Genomic DNA, 17,547 nt, shown 5'->3' with positions numbered 1-17,547 from the left:
ATAAAATTTATTAGACATAAATTAAAAAATATTATTACAAAAGCAAACAAATTAATTTTATTTTTTGGAGAGAGCCACATTTCATGGCCCTATTGTTTTTATACATTTCGTGGCCTTTACCATTGTGAAGGCCACAAGAGAGCCACAAATGGTGGCCGAGCCACATTTGGTGGTCTTTGAAGGCCACCATTGTGGACACTCTAATTGAACATATTGGTCAATTTTTTTCTATTGCAAACTTCAGCATCATTAGAGTTAATTTTTTAAATATATTTATCACAAAAGCAGCAGTATATGAAATGGGGTAATATTGAACCTCTCAGACAAATGCCTCGAATTGTCATCAATATTTTTTAGAATGGATATCAGACTCGTCATCTATGGTTCATCATCACTGAGACCAACAAAACCCCTTCGAAATAAAAACATAATTTCTAGGCTCAAATGAACAAAACGATAATCCATGGCTCAAAAAAATCAATTTTGATATGAAAATTAAAATTGAAAGCATCTTCAGTTCAGGTCTCCATATATCTTCCGCACAAAAAAATCTCAGAAGAACGAAAGTTTATGTTTTAATCATCATCAGATGCCAACACACAGAAAACATAATTAGAAAATTTTCAAAAAATTAACATGTTGGAAAAGAAAAAATCAAAATCATATCAACAAATGAATATCTTCAGCCTACATGTATTCAGCAGAAAAATCATCTCAGGAGATAAAAGGTCATTAGTTGAATACATCATCGGATAAAAGAGAAAAAGAAGAATGAAGCGCGAGAAGAAAAGGAATTGAGCAAATGAGTAACTAAGAAAGCGAGATTGTTGTGCGATGCTATTAGAAGATGGGCGTGGGTATTTATATAGAGTGCTATGTCAAACCCTAGAGCTGAATTTTAAGACTAATTTATTGGGCCGATATTGTTTGGGCCTATGAAAGTAAAACACACTATGATGGTTATTCCATTAAAACTATTTAGTACTCCTTGTTTGTGCAATGTCGGAAAATAGAGATTATTTCGAATTCGATCAATTATTTTCTACTACTTCATATGTTTGAGTGGTTATATTCGTCAATTTTTTTTCAAGATAATAATATAAAAATTTGGAAATTTTAACCTATATTGGTTTTCAATAATTTGTGGAGTACATTACAATCCATTTCAAGTGCCAAGTTGATCAACTAAAACATTTGGAGCTTCCAAATGAGTTTTATTTTCAATGAGCAAGAGGTTGAGGTTGATGATGTTGGTGTGACTTACTTTTTTACATACTATTCCTTCCGTTTTATAAAAATATATACTTTTGATTATATATGAGTTTTAATATATAATTGATAAAATAAAAGAGAAGTAGAAAGGAAAAATAGTTAAAGTATTGTTAATGAAAAATGAGTCACACCTCAATAGGGAGAATGAGTTCCTAAATTAAGAAAGTTCATATTCTTGTGTGACATACTAAAAAGGAAAAAAAATCATATTCTTGTGGGACTGAGGGAGTATATACTAACTAATTGATACAATTGTTTCCTCATTTTAAAAATAAAAATATTTGAAATGACACGAGTTAAGAGAATTGAAGTATTGTCAGTAAAAGATGTGTATCAACTCATTAAAAAAAACTTATTAAAATGTATATAATTTTTTAATTTAAAGAACATACTAAAATAAATGAAGTCAATAACATCAAATCACTTATGTTTGAAAATTGAATACAAAAAACTCATTGGAGTATGTAATATAAGTCGAAACATGAAAACAAGAGGATGTGAAACTTAGGGGTGGGTAGGTACGGTATACCTTACCAAAACCATCATACCGTATACCTTACCGTAAATTCGGTATGCGAAAAAATTATACCTTTATCTTACCAAAATTTTCGGTATACCGAACTTCGGTATACCTTATTTTCAGTATGAAGAATTTTCATACCGACATCGTACCTCATTTTCGGTATACCATACTTTTGGGGTATACCTTACTTTCAATATCAATGAAAATTGAATATTTGAGTTTTTAGAATAACATTTATATTTTATAGTAATTTAAATAATATACGGGGTATTAAATACTAGTATATTTATTCATATTATATTATATTTCACAATAAATTTTATAATTTTAAAAAATATAAAATACTTTATATATTATTATATTCATATTTTACTGTATATACCTTAAATTAAGGTATATACCGAATTTCGGTATGTTTCGGTATACCGCGGTATATAAAAATTCATACCTTTACCTTACCGAAATATTTCAGTAAAGTATCATACCGTACCGAAAATCACGGTATACCGAAAATTCGGTATTTTCGGTACGATAAGGCCGGTATTTCGGCATTTTTCCTCAGCTCTAGTGAAACTTGCGTAATTAAACATTTAGTAGTTGTGATGTCTTGCAAACTCTAAATAACAAGCACAAATGTTAAAAAAATCGAAACTCGCATCAATTCTATATGGTGAATATAAGATTGCTTAACATTTTAACCATATCGTGATTCAATTCCTAATTTACTACTACCATTGATGAAGATATCATATAAACTGACTTATGGTCAACCTTAAGTTTAAGGTAGTGATGCAGTAGATTTACAAGAGTAAAGACGTTTCATTTATATACTGATTCTTAAAATTATGAACTTTGATCAAATTATGATATTTTCTATAAATTTAAAATTGATAGTATAAAATATCACAAATTTATAATTCTGTATTTCTCACATTAGATCAACCACTATATCCAACTAAAGTACATAACTTTTTTTTATCCTACTTGGCACAACTAAATTAATTAACATGATTTTCGACGTGCTTTTTTATCCTACTAATCACAAACCTAAAAAATAATTAAATTATCATAAACGTTTACGATTGTCCATTAAATAAGTTTTTGCCAAAAGTATTCTATTTAGGCCGACTTCAGAAATTAAAAACAAAACGAATGTAAAGTTTGAGGTATTTTAGACTAATTTTAAACATCATGAAAAAAACACTTAAATTTAGATAAAGTTCGTAATTTTGGAAACCAATATCTCAATTTTAAATATAGATGAGATAGAATTTACCATGGATTAATACGAGTATTAGTTTATACTGATGAAATAAATTCAAGTTTTCTTAATTCTGTAACAACCAACAATATATTTTTCGAAACAACAATCATTATAAACAATTTTGTTTCTTCCTACCAACTCCCAACCTAATGAAATTATGTTAGCATATTGTTCAATCCAATGAAAGCATATAATAAGCAAGTAGACAATTGAAACAAGTAAACAAGTTGTGAAGAGATAATATGGAGAAAACGTAGAACTCAAGGATCCGATGCACAATTCCAAGTTCTTATCAAATCGATTTGTCTTACCTTTTAGTGTCCATAGAGTTATTAAGTAGATCACAATTAAAGATTAAACCCTCTCCCGAGGTGAAAAAACTGTAGATTAGGTGCTAGGATTGAAGTCCCCTTCTAATCCTAAAACCCATAACTCCCAAAAGCACAAAAAGATCAAAGACCCCATTCAAAACCTCAACTCTCCCCGGTTCTATTGAATTAAGATGTGAATTATTCTTCTTTCTAGATTAATTATTTCATCTCCCGATTAATCTAATTAATCCTACACAATCAAATGGTGATCAAGCAATTGAAATGATCTTCCGTAACTGCAACCCTAGCCTTTTTCTTCTTTTCAAAATCGTGTTTCAGCGAAAACAATTCATCAAAGCAACATACCCGGCCGGGTAGCATTTCTGAACTAGAAAAGCACCAGGCGGGGTGCCTGTATTCGCCCCTTTTCTGCCTCTCCAATGCTGGATTACTGTACCCGACCGGGTGGTATTAAAGAGCTGAATATTCACCCAGCCACGTGATGCTATTTACGGCCTCGCTGCTCCATTCAGTCACATTTTGCCTCCTTTTCCATCTATTTTTTCCTAAAACACTCAACAAACACATAAAACTCCAAAAGATATAATAATTGGTTGGAAATAGACAATTCAAGCAATAAACTCGACATTAAGCACCTAAACAGACCAATTAAACCGATTAAAACATGAGTTTGTCACAAGGCGGAGCTCTCAATCTGGTGCAGGAGCTTAGATTAAAACCAAGTCATTTTGCCACACTTTTGATACAAAAAGGAATAAAATTCCGGCTAAGTTTTAGATGTTTGAAGGTATCAACTTTCGCCCAGCGTGCCTATCTAAGGTTCTTGAATCCCCTTCTTTTGTGTAACGAGTGACACATAGAGGTGCCCACGGTTAAGGAACCGGCGGTTACGGTTTGGAACCACCGGTTCCAGTTTTGGAAATTGTCAAACTAGAACCGAACCGGGAGGGTGTTTCGCTGTTACAGTTCTGGTTCCAAAACTGCCGGTTTGGGTTTCGGTTTTTCGACTGTTTTTTACGTTTTTTCACGGGTTGAACCGCCCTTTTTTTCGGTTCCGGCTTGGTTTCATGATTTTCCGCTGGTTTTTTGCGGTTCCAAACTGGAACCGGCGGTTCCGGCACGGTTTCGTTCAAAAAATTTTTAACCTGAACCGAACCACGGTTAAAAATTGACGGTTTCGGTTCGGGTAAGTTCTCACGATTTCGGTTCGGAACCGCAACCAGCGGTTACGGTTTTAGTTTTAACCGCCGGTTCGGTAAACCTTGGGCAGGTCTAGTGACACACCAAAGTGTTGTTTACAAATCTTATTGCTTATGAGCTTTCTCCTAATTCATTTACTAATTATTGTATTACTCCATATGTGAGTTTTATGAAATCACTTCTTGAGAATACAGCTGATGTGAAGTTGGTGAGGGAAGCCTACATACTATCTTGTACGATGGTCAATGATGAAGAAGTGTCGGATGTCTTCAAGAATATTGATACGTTTGGTATCTACAACAACAATTTTTTCAGTGTTGTTTATTCGCGCATAAGAAGACAGTTCTAGTGAAGCTAAAACTTGGTATGCAACTTTTAAGAGTTCATACATCTTGACTCCATGGAAGATGGTTTTATTACTGGCAGCAATTTTTGTTATCAGTATCTATGTGGTTCAGACTGTCTGTGCAATTCTTTCAATAAGAAAATGATCCTGTATCTATTGTATTAGGTTGTAATGTTTTTTACTTTCAATGAAATTTGACACTTTTTTTAGCCTGCTTAGAAAAATGAAGGATGAATGTGTTTGTTTAATTGTACTATGTTGTAATGTTTTTTACTTTCAATTAAATTCGAAACTTTTTTCAGTCTGCTGAGAAAAGTGAAGAATGAATGTGTTTAAATTGTGGAATTGTGATTTTCAATTTTATTGGAACTTGATCATTTTAGGGAATCCACAATGGGATGCCCGATGGCACGCCCGATGCGTGCCATCGTCCGTGGGCGCCATCGTCCGCCCCATTGTGGGTGCCCGCCATCGTTCGCGCCCTACGCCCACGCCCGATGCATCGTCCGCGGTTGAAGCGCGTATAACTTCCCTGATATTAAAATCCACAAATCGGATAAATAGATTAATATTAAATTTAAAAAATTAAACGACAACCTCATTGTAATTCAAGTAACGCACACTTTGCACAAATATTGGGGATTAAATGCATAATAATTATTGAGCATTCAATTATTTACTATATTAATCATGTGTATGATATCTTTGTAAAATAAAAGGAGAGCAACTTCGAGCACCATCTCACAATTTATTTTACATAACTTTTCAATTACTTTAATGCATTAAAAATTGAAACTTTATTATCAAACGTGGAAGGCGGCGATTACACAATTATTCAGCCATGGTAGTAACGTTTAGGAAAAAATTATCTAATATTCCTACATAACTAATAAATATTTAAAAGTATGTCAAAACCTTATGAATATTTAAAACTATGCCCAAAACTCCTCTTTTATATTAGTATAGATATAGATATAAAATATAGATAACATTAAAGCATTTAATTCTCATTTATACTAATTATTAGTAATTGATTTCTCATGAGTTACATTCCGTCTATATAAATAATCATTTTACATTTATTTTGTACCGTGTATTTTCTAATTTTTCTATATTACTCCAACATTTTCTTAAATTTAAAATAGTAATACATTGGATAAGATATTCAGTAAAAAAAATAAATTTTGTTTTATTTATGTAATTATAATGTATGATGGAGTATTTAAAATAATAATCGGTTTTATTACTTCTAGCTCCCTTTTTTTTAAATAGTCATTTATTTAAATAAGTTAATAAAATTTAATAAGCAAACCAACATATTATAAATAGAATTTAATAATTGTGCTAAATATAAAATTGAATATTGAGCCAATTTAGTAAAGAAACCGTAAATCATAAAACGGCTAAACCCCTAATAGTTAACTTCTTAGCATCAAATAATTGAACAAAATTAAATTACACAAATATAAATTAAATTAAATAAATTGGGCGAATGTATATAAAACACACTAAGGTAACAATAAAATTGACCTATTTCTATTTAGAGTTAATTAGGTTAAAATTGATAGCCTCCATCTTTCTCACGCTCGAGACGCCTCCTTCATCTTCTTCTCTACACTTCATCACCTGCAATTTCCAGCAACTCCTTCATGCTTCATTTGTTATTTTCGGTGACCTCTCAATCTTCTCAGGCATAATGTTCATTTTCTTTCTACCTCCAACAACATATTTGTTGGACTTTCGTCGTGAAACCTTTCAGCTCATGCCGACGATAGCAGGTTTGAGGAAGCATTCCACGAGAATCACAAGATTGAAAAGTTTATCGAAAATTCAGTGACATGTAATAGAAAATAGAAATAAAGAGTGAGTGAATTTGTAACTACCACATGCCATATTTTTAAACGTCCAAAAAAAAGAATTAGGATCTTAATTTAAATGAAAATAAATATCAAATAAGATGTTATATATATAAAATAACTAAGCACAAAATGTTATTATTTGCTTATTACCTTCTCCACCCAATCTTCCTTGAACTCGACGATGAACTACAACCGAGCAATTAAGGCCATCTACACACCCAAAGACCACCATAATGATCTCACCATTTACTTTTTACACACACCCCCAACATATCAAAGAAAATAAAATGTACCGGTTGTTTGAAAATTCTTGTCATACAATTACAATACTCATGTTATATCGCCTGAAGAAGATGAACAATCGCAGGTGAAATCTTAGTAGTTCGATTCATGACAACAATAGCACGTTTGAGGCAACATCACCACATGAGAATAACCACAAACAACACACTTTTTTTCACCATGATCATGACAATGTTGATTAGTAGAATTAGTATTTATAGAATATCTAGTAGCGGTATTCTTTTTCGAATGATCCTTTTCGTATTCATCTTTATTGTCTCGCTCAATTTCATTTATTATAAATTAGTCAATAGTAATAAATGGCTCACAATTTTTAACCGACCATTAGTTACTTTTGTATTGGAACCGAAAGGTGGGAGGGGATATCCGAATAAGAATGCCTAGAATAGGGAAAGTATTGATGCTAAGTTAGTTTTATTGGATTAAATTTGCAACTAATGGGGATATACGTTTAATTGAATTAAGTTATGCAATTAATGGAGAAATACGTTTTCAGTTCATAGCTATTAGCTATATTGATTATTTAGAAGAAATTAGTCAATTGTTTATTTGAATTATGGTCCACATTTACAAATCATGGTTAAGAATTTTATGGAATACAATATGATATTTGCACCTATTGACCATATATTTATAGCTATGAATTTAATTAGGATAGGTTAATTCTCTGTAATTTAATATTTTAATTAGTGCAGAACCGTTACAATAATAATTGAGAATTCAAGTGAAAATTTGTACCCCATTACTTTATTTTATGTTGATATCAAATTGATACGAAACGTCCAATAACAATAAATATTTAAAATTCCACCCAAAACTTTTAAGTATTCAATATTTAACTCAAGACTCGCCATTTATATATGTATAGATATAGATAGTGTGTATATCAAAAGTTTATTAGTATGAAATAATTGTGGAATTATCTCGTATTTATACAATTGGATTAATCAATTTATACGCGTTAATTTGTATAATTTCTGTAGAAATTTAATTTGTATAATTCGTAAAGTCAAACTTTTAAATTGAATCATGATTAATACAATTATGAGTAATTGGCCGTTACAATATCATGACTAAATTCAACGTTTAATGATACACAAATTAAATACAAAATTACAATTAGAAGCCTTTAAATTGCATTTTCATCCCTGGGTTAAAATGACTATTCAAAACGTCCCAAAACTCCCCTTTTATTTTAATTAGTGCAGAACCGTTACAATAATAATTGAGAATTCAAGTGAAAATTTGTACCCCATTACTTTATTTTATGTTGATATCAAATTGATACGAAACGTCCAATAACAATAAATATTTAAAATTCCACCCAAAACTTTTAAGTATTCAATATTTAACTCAAGACTCGCCATTTATATATGTATAGATATAGATAGTGTGTATATCAAAAGTTTATTAGTATGAAATAATTGTGGAATTATCTCGTATTTATACAATTGGATTAATCAATTTATACGCGTTAATTTGTATAATTTCTGTAGAAATTTAATTTGTATAATTCGTAAAGTCAAACTTTTAAATTGAATCATGATTAATACAATTATGAGTAATTGGCCGTTACAATATCATGACTAAATTCAACGTTTAATGATACACAAATTAAATACAAAATTACAATTAGAAGCCTTTAAATTGCATTTTCATCCCTGGGTTAAAATGACTATTCAAAACGTCCCAAAACTCCCCTTTTATATTAGTATAGATATAGGAGTATGAACTTATTACGATCTACATTATTAAAATGTCTCATAAAAGAATCTCACGTGACCAACTGTTGATTGAACGTGTCTATGTAGTAAATAAAAGTTTCATGATTTCATCTAAATGTTGGTAATATTTTTTCACACATATAGTATATAAAATTATAAATCAATAAAAAAATATAATAAAATCTTGCAAAAATCCATCAACATTATTGATCTCAGAAAGTCCGATTTGCATGAAATTACAAGGAAATTTCCTAGTCGAATAATATAAAGCCACCAATTTTGTCTTGTAACCAGATTCATAATAATTTCAAAAATAAACATTATATTATAGTCGATATATATTAGTCTCGTGTGTACAAGCAGGCCATGCATTAATTTATAGAGATGGGTTTGGCGGTGGTGGTTCTGCCGCTAACGAAGCTCGGCGGGCGCAGTGACGTATCTACATAGGAACAAGGGTACAGTTATACTCCAAAACTTGTTGTTAATAGTATTATACTTAGAGATAAAACCAAAATTCCGTCATAGCCTATTGGTCAGAAACGTAGTATTTTTACCTAGAGGACCAGGTTTGAATCCTCCCTCTACCATTTCTTTCCCTTTAACTTCTTCCAAGACTTTGTATGTATTCAAAGCAATATTTTGTTAGGGTTTTGTATACTAGAAATCACATTTCGAGTGATTGGATACTGTAAAACTCTAATGGTTATTTTCCAATAAATGCAACAGATTATTTTTGTCATAATGTTGTTATGTTTTACATTTAATAGTTGTTTATTGCATATTTAAATGTATGAGCAAACGTAACAAAGTCTAAGTCTTTGTTTTAGTAGACCGGTTGTGGGCGTCGTCCAATTTAAGGTAACACGGTCAGCTCTAAACAAAGAAAAATAAGAATTTCACAACCTAGATAGGCCTAGACTACCTATCGCGAAAGGTTGCAAAGTCAGTCCGATTATTTCTAAACCTTATTGAAATAAGATGACGTTGGTGTGGTATAGCACTAATGGATCTAACAGCAAGACCAGTCTTTATGCTATCTACTGAAAGACGAGGTCTTGAGAATTAATTTCTTAATCAATGTACGTTAGCATTGAGCATACGATATTGAGTATCCACTACTTTGACTTACCAAAGATGCGGGTTTTTCGTAACCCAACGATCCAGGTATATTGGGTAGTGGTGATCATTATCTAGAGGTGCTAGGATTGCTATTATGTTGAAACGTGCGCGAGGAGAGTCTCGTTTGATAACATCCACAAGAGGAGCTCGAAACGAGGTTTTATTATTCGGAACCTAGCTAGTTGGAGTTTGATTACTCTATGAATAATAAATAAGAGTTTCTTGCTAAGTCCACTCTTGGAATTCGAAATATGTTAATTAATTAAGTCTATAGCAGACATTAATTAATTAATGGATGTTTCCATATTAAGCGCGGGAAATAAATCAAATACAATTAAAGGAAACCCGGAATACTTGTAATTTCGGATTTGGAAGGCAGTGCAATATTACTTCTGTAGTGGCTGCTCGTAATATTCCAATATAAGCTTATATTAAATTGTGGGTTCAATTTAATTAGTAAAAAGCTAATTGGGTGAGGCCTGTTCCAGATTCTTCCTTAGATCCCTGACTGGGTCCAATATGTGACTTGTATAAATAGGAGAATAAAGGAGACAGAAAACACAACAATTATTGTTAGAAATTTTCGTCCCCCCCTCCTCCAAGAGAGATTTCGAAAATTGTGCTCTCCTCCGTGAGCTGAGTTCTGTCTTCCATTATTCGAGTCCTAGTACGTTGGTGAGATTTGCCCACACAAATATCAACGTATAGTCTGAGACACCAGTCAGAAGATCCGAGGTCTTGTATTGAAGATCTTCACCTGGAGACGGAGCAAGCCATCATCGATTCTTGATTGAATCAACGAGGTAAATTGGTTAATTTCGTAGTAAGCATGTTTTAGGAATTTTATGTGCTAAAGCATGTTTTAATTCAAGTTATGAGCATGATACATGTGATAATTACGCGAATAGATTTTGTCTAAATAATCTGCTAAATAGATCAAATTCATGTGATCCGTTTTGTCCGCACGCTTCCGCTGCCAGCCCCTCATATTTTTCAACTCAATTTGTTTAGTTTCTATTTAGTTATGGTTTATTATTTCATTTTTAATAGACTTTGTATGTATTCAAAGCAATATTTTTCAACTCTATTTGTTTAATACCTATTTAGTTTTGGTTTATTATTTCCTTTTTAATAGACTTTGTGTGTATACAAAGCAATATTTTTTAACTCAATTTGTTTAATTCCTATTTAGTTTTTGTTATTATTTCATTACTAATAGATATTCTCTTCCTTCATTGCTAACAACTTCTCCTAAAATTTTGTATCAATTCAATACACATTGACATACTCTTGTCAAATTTTATTTTATTCATTTATATTTAATATTGATATTTACTTTGTTCTTAATAATTTATACAATTAACTTTTATATAATATAGTCATAACTAACAAAGTATCTATGTGCATAATTCAATTTTTTCAAATTTTTTTTATGAAAAAATAAAGAGAATATTAAAAAAAACATAACAATTGTGAAAACAAAACAAATAGAACTAAATGGATTAGCTAAAATTTGAAACATTAAATCGTTATAATTATTTTTCGCACCCACATATTAAAAATCCTGGATACGCCACTGGCGGGGCGTTCCGCTTGGCGGTGAAGTTCGGCTTCAGCTACGGGCCGCTCCGGGAGATCTGCTGGGACATGGCCGATGCACTGCAGCTGTTGATGTTTCGGGTGAGATGGATAGCGTTCGGGAGGGAGATGCGTTTAGGCTACGTACGAGAGGCTCGTCACGCGGGCGGATGAGGAAACATTGCTTGCCCTTTCAATGCATGCACTCTAATTTCTTTGTTTGCTTATATTGCTTGATTTGTTCATCTGTTTTGTTTAATCAAGTAGTAATTAGTTTCTAGAAGAGCACCTCATGTCTCATGATTCGTAATCACAAATTAAACCACTATTGGATGTCGTTATTTTCCAAGTTTTCATCAGTGTGCAGTAAGAAGCGGGAGGAGCGGCTAATTAATCCCTCAAATCACAAGAATTAATTAGTATAAGTTACGTACATAAAAGGGGACAACTGGCAAGTGTGGATTAAAAATGAAAATTGGGGATCACTAAAGTTGTACTCCTACAACAAATTATTTGGATATATGTAAAGAGTGTTGGAAGCTTTGGAGGGCATGTGCTGTTTTTGTAACTCAAAATGCAGTTTTAATTTATTATGGAGGTATGGATTAGCAATGTATTGATAGTAGATTTTAAGGGTGAGGGGAAGTAGGCAGCCAGCAGTAACAGCATAGTATAGGCCGCAAGTTTGATACTGTCTTATAATAAAGCCTATATATGCAAAAGCTTGACTACTAAAAATGGCTATAATACTTAATGAATCAAAAGATCCTGATGTGCGCAAAAAGTTGACATTACTAGTAGAACAGCATATTTTCTTCTGCATTTACTGCTCTAATTTGAATTCCCGTCTTGTTCTTTTCTTTTTCTCGATTATTCAGTACTTTGATAAGGGAAACCCTTGTAGAGATTTTTGTGACAGAATTTTAGAGGGAGGTATACTTGATTTTCTGATTGGGTTTGATTATTGGTTTTTGTTCCCTCTTTAACGCTTCTGTGAATGGAAGGGTCGATAAGATTGAAGGAGTCTCTGAATGCATCATCATGGGCATACCCATGCAAGTTGGTACGGGAATGCTTAAAGTAAAGCAAAAGTGAGTTTTCTGTAGATGAGCTTCTTCTACTCGTAATCCTTCAATTTGTCCTAAAAAATAATCAATCAATGCAAATACGATGCAAAATGATGCAAATAATCCAATCTGTTTCTATTCTATCAATCTAATCTATCTCATTTACCAATGGAGTATCACGAAAATGTCCTATCTTGATGTTTTGCTTGGCCGCCTCCCGATGAAAGAGCGCCTTTCTCCCGCTGTATATGAAGACTAGGAATCCCTACACCAGACTGAAACCTCAACTCTTTTTTTTTTCGAATCTAACCTCAAGGATTAAAAGTGACGATTGTAGATAGACTTAGAGTGTGCACTTTCTGAATTTACATTCAAATCCCTCAATCCAGGAACATCCTTAAAGATTTCCAACCATCTACCTATATAAAAGGACTTCGTTAAGGCTAACTGATAGTAAATACTAAATCATTCATATATGCATTCTGTCTCATGCCATATGCAGTCCAAACCTTTGGGTTTTGTTTATGCATACATGAAATTTCAGTACAGAAATTACAAAAAATATTCACAGCTTGTGTTTAAGAAACTGTGGGACTGTAAAACTTTCGTTGGAACTGTAACTTCTTCCATGATTTATCTATATATAATGATGTGTTAGACCCATGTATTAACATTCTCCTCCGTGCAAGTTTTTATGCTATAGATGTGTTAGTGATCAACCTATACTCTTGAATTGGTTTATGACAGTTTGGATTCACACTATATGGTTAACTGCTGTGCTAATCTTTGACTATTATCTATGCAGTGTGCCGTGTGTTGAGTTGACGTACGCTCCAGATCCAATTATACGATGAGATGACATTACGGGAAGGAGTTTCTTAATTTCCGTATAGTTAGCAAATCATCTTCCAAACTGTATATAGCTGGAGTGGAGTTTTCAGTCGCTCACATTGTGCAGAAATCTGTGGGTTGTCTTCTTTAGTGGAATCAGATCGTCACACAGTCGACTTCTTAGGCGAATGCATATAGGTTTAGAAGTTTTCTGTGGCTTAGAGTTGATTAGAGTTAGAGGGTTACATCCGTAGTTTTTTTGTTTTGATAATCTCATACTATTTCCCAGAAACGAAGCTGTGCAGAAAATTTAATGCATTTTTTGAATTGTAAAAGTCCATACTCCGTGAATTTATTTTATGCATCATCATCCTACTAAAATAGAAAGTTATTGGTTTTAGAAAATTTCAACATTTTTGAATTTGTGTAAGCATTTTTTTTAAACAATATGCATTCTTCTATTTAATACTAGTATGCATTTTTTCATGTAAAGATCAATTCTTCGAAATTTTAAGTCTTTTAATCTACTTTATATATTACTGTATACTGAAATTTATTTTATTTTTATGTATTTAAATATGGTATAGATGTTTGAACATATTTTCTTTACACGATGTTAATTCACATGTATATTAGTGTTAGAATCTATATATGCAAATACATGCACAACAATATGATGGTTTGAACATCTCTTAACGTGGCATTATTACACACTAATACAATTGGATTGATCAATAAATTTAAAAGAATCTCTTCAGCAAAGCAAAGCTTCTGATCATGAACCAGAGCCATTCCTTATAGATTGAAGGTCTTGAACAATCTCAGACATGCTTGGCCTCCGCGACGGGGTATCCGATGTACAAATCAACACCAACTTCACCACCTGAATCCGCTCATTCTCTGCAAATCCACTCAAACTTGTGTCAAACCATTTTTTTCAGTGGTAAATACCCGTTAAGCTTGACTAGGAGTAGTATTTTTTTTTTCTTCCATTTCAAAATGTAGGAATAAGAAGTAATAATAATAGAGGTCCACTGATATTATTTTAATTATATGTCAAAAATTTTAAATAAATAATGTCTTGAGTAAAATTAATTACAACGTCCAATCAGTCATTGGGAGCAAATAAGAAAAAAAAATTTAACATTATACAGCCAAAGTAATGTCCATTTGAATAACTTTACAAAGAAAAGGACACGAGCCTTACAATTAAAATGAAAAAAATGGGTTGGTATAAAATATATGTATTGACATTAAGAAAGGAACAACACCATTTGAAAAGGCTGTGCTTCCATTTGTTGAGTACATACATAAATCTATATGTGAATTTGGTTGATACATAACCATGTGTGGCAAAACAGTTGTTGGTTCATCTTTTAGGCCTTCAATCTTCATCAGCTGCATTTCGACTGCATTCAGTGCAACAAAAGCTCCTCTCGCATCTGTAGCTCCTTCAGTCGCCTCTTTGCATACCACGTCACAACTACAGTCGCGCTCACACTGACGCAAAACCCAGCCACGCTCATCACAATCTGGGAAACTGACAGGGACTTCCCATCTTTTGAAGCATTAGCTAATGTTTTAATCAGGATCCCCCTACAAACAACAAGCACAAACCGTAAGAAAACATACTCTGTACACACCACACACAAAATGTTCTTTACTCCTATTTATGGCATGATGTAGTTAAAGTGCATCCAGAACAGGTATCTTCCATGTAAAGAGTCACCTAGAGTAGAGGATGTTAATCACAACGATTGTAGCATGCTTTCAAATGCAAGAGCAAGTTTCTTCACTTTCCACTCAATTAAACTTTGCTAAGCAATTACTACTTTTTTAACTTAAGGATTTGCGTTTGTTTGCATTATCCACTTTAACTGCAAAGAAGGAATTAAAATCCAATCATTTGTAATCCCTTGGAATTCTAAGCACCTACACCAAAACACACCCTTGTATAAGGCACAGAAGTGTACAATTTTAAGGGAACATAAGACGGGAATCCTAGAGGGCATATAATCATGCAAAAAGGAAAGCAAACAATAATTATATCAGAAGCAAATTGACATCAAAATTTCATAGCTAGTGGTGGTGGTGGTGAAGTACAAAGCACAAGAGATTCTCCATAACCTAAGTAGAACTACCTGGTGATGTTCAAAGTTCATGGACTGTAATTAGCAGTACTTAAAACTCAATTTATTTTACATGTTTTTATGGACAGATAGTAAGAAAATCCAGAGATTCAGACACACACACACACACACAGAGGAGGGAACCGAGGAGTTCTCACGTGTAAAGTGCAACAAATATTTCTGGCACCATTCCCGCCACAGTCCCCAGCAAATAAGGAACATATTTCACATCCGTAGCCACAGCGCAGTAGTTATATATGACATACGGGAATGGAGAAATCCTAATCAAAGAAACAGCTCGAAACTGACTAAACCAGTTCCCCTCGCCAGCTAGTCTTATGATAGAAGCTCGCTTTGGGTGCCTTTCTAACCATACCTGCATGTGAGAAGATATGGTGTGTGCTTATTGTTGAGTATAAAACCATAGCACAAGAAAAATACAGAAGTGAAATTTCCATACATGGATTCTATGGTAGAATAATGAACCAACAAAATAAGGAATAGAACAGCCAATCAAAACTCCACCAATGATCATCAGAAAACCATAACAGTAACCAAAAGTCATCCCAGCAACCCACATGGATGGTGTAGAAGGTATAAGAAATACTGGGAATATTGCCAGAGAAGCAAACACTATGAGTCCTAGAATAGCGGTGCTGAAAGTTCTCTGCTCCCAATTTATCACCGGGATAATTTCCTGGAAAACATTAGGGTTAAGGTTAGGATAAATATTGTGAAAATGTGCGAATGCTGTCGAACCGGCTCTTGGCTTATATGAAATGGTCAAGAGATGCAATCAGATTATGTTCCTGGGATAAACTATTGTATCTAACAATTAACAAGCTATTCTATAGCTAAAACGAGCATCAAACTGGTCAAAACACATTTTTATTGAACAAAAACAATCACCAAATTAGCATTTAGATATATTACTCCAGATAGATGTTCAGCTTATGAGTCCATGTAAGCACATTATATTAATCGTAGAATGACAATAAATTAACTTGTCAAATGCATCAGTGACTGAATGAAAAGAGCCTCAAGTTGTAAACCTAAATCAGAACACTTACCTAGCTTCAACAACAACTAAATGGATAACTATAATTTGAGAGTAAACACCATAAATTTATGTAACAGCATGACAACACATAAATGATAAAACCCAGAAATTTACGAGCAAAAGATGATTTATCCGGTTAAATCAGAATCAAAATTAACCTTGTCCATGAAAAATGGTCCGATCCATTTGAAGAAAACCGCGCCCAACACGGCAACAAACAACACCACCAGCACCAGTTTCGCCCACCACCACAAAGACCACAACCACCCTCCACCATCATCTCCGCCGTCGCAACAACCAGACGTCGACGTTTCCGCCTCGCCTCCCTCCAATTTCACGTAATCCTCCACGAGCCTACAATCCTCCTCATCGCCAGCATTATAACTCATATCACGCCGACACAGAAACCTAATCTATTGATCAACCAAACACAAATGATGAAAATCAATTCCAAAACCCGACACCTTAGTGGGTGAGGGATTTCAGTTTTCAGCAGTAGCTGCTAGATATGCCAATTTTATGATCCTAATCTAATTCACGAGGAACAGAATCAGCAGAATTTGGCAGAATTTATTGAAAACAAGGAATCGGAAGAAAGACAGTTCTTAAACGAAAACAATTATTTAAATTTGAGTGACCAAATTATAAAACGTTCACAGAATGTTACTTTGACGCTATCTCAAAAATGATTTGTATTCTTAATTATCGTATCATGTATTATTATCTTCTAATAATGGATTAATATACGTATGATTACATACTACATGGTATTACAAAATTAATGCTTTTGTGTACATACTAAAATTATGACAATGAATGGTGCTATGTAAGATTCACAATTACATACTACATGGTATTAAAAAATTAATGCTTTTGTGTACATACTAAAATTATGACAATGAATGGTGCTATGTAAGATTCACAATTACATACTACA

At 32.9% G+C, this 17,547-nt stretch overlaps 1 protein-coding gene and 2 non-coding genes across 3 annotated transcripts; all 3 read right to left on the bottom strand.

Moving 5' to 3' along the window:
* Positions 1–314: 314 nt before the first annotated feature.
* Positions 315–400, bottom strand: LOC121797524. The gene has a single exon (XR_006049888.1). It is a non-coding gene; the product is annotated as a small nucleolar RNA SNOR75 (small nucleolar RNA).
* Positions 401–507: 107 nt separating this feature from the next.
* On the bottom strand, positions 508–593 carry LOC121797560. Its single transcript, XR_006049919.1, has one exon. It is a non-coding gene; the product is annotated as a small nucleolar RNA Z159/U59 (small nucleolar RNA).
* A 13,954-nt stretch (positions 594–14,547) lies between these two features.
* LOC121793411 (transmembrane protein 64-like) lies at positions 14,548–17,304 on the bottom strand. Its single transcript, XM_042191418.1, has 4 exons — positions 16,769–17,304; positions 16,011–16,247; positions 15,709–15,926; positions 14,548–15,017 (listed from the first exon to the last, which is right to left on the bottom strand). The coding sequence occupies exons 1-4, from the start codon at positions 16,997–16,999 to the stop codon at positions 14,837–14,839; spliced, it is 867 nt and encodes a 288-aa protein (XP_042047352.1). The 5' UTR covers positions 17,000–17,304; the 3' UTR covers positions 14,548–14,836.
* Positions 17,305–17,547: the final 243 nt, after the last annotated feature.

Source organism: Salvia splendens, chromosome 3 (genome assembly GCF_004379255.2).
Source record: "Salvia splendens isolate huo1 chromosome 3, SspV2, whole genome shotgun sequence".
Classification (NCBI taxonomy): domain Eukaryota; kingdom Viridiplantae; phylum Streptophyta; class Magnoliopsida; order Lamiales; family Lamiaceae; genus Salvia; species Salvia splendens.
This window is presented reverse-complemented; position numbering and strand designations above follow the sequence as displayed.

Excerpts from the sequence above, each read along its gene's own strand:
- LOC121793411 (XM_042191418.1), bottom strand. The coding sequence starts at position 16,999 with ATGAGTTATAATGCTGGCGATGAGGAGGATTGTAGGCTCGTGGAGGAT. Across the intron at positions 16,248-16,768 it reads GACCATTTTTCATGGACAAG|GAAATTATCCCGGTGATAAA; the intron begins GTTAATTTTGAT and ends AATGTTTTCCAG. Across the intron at positions 15,927-16,010 it reads TATTCTACCATAGAATCCAT|GTATGGTTAGAAAGGCACCC; the intron begins GTATGGAAATTT and ends TCTCACATGCAG.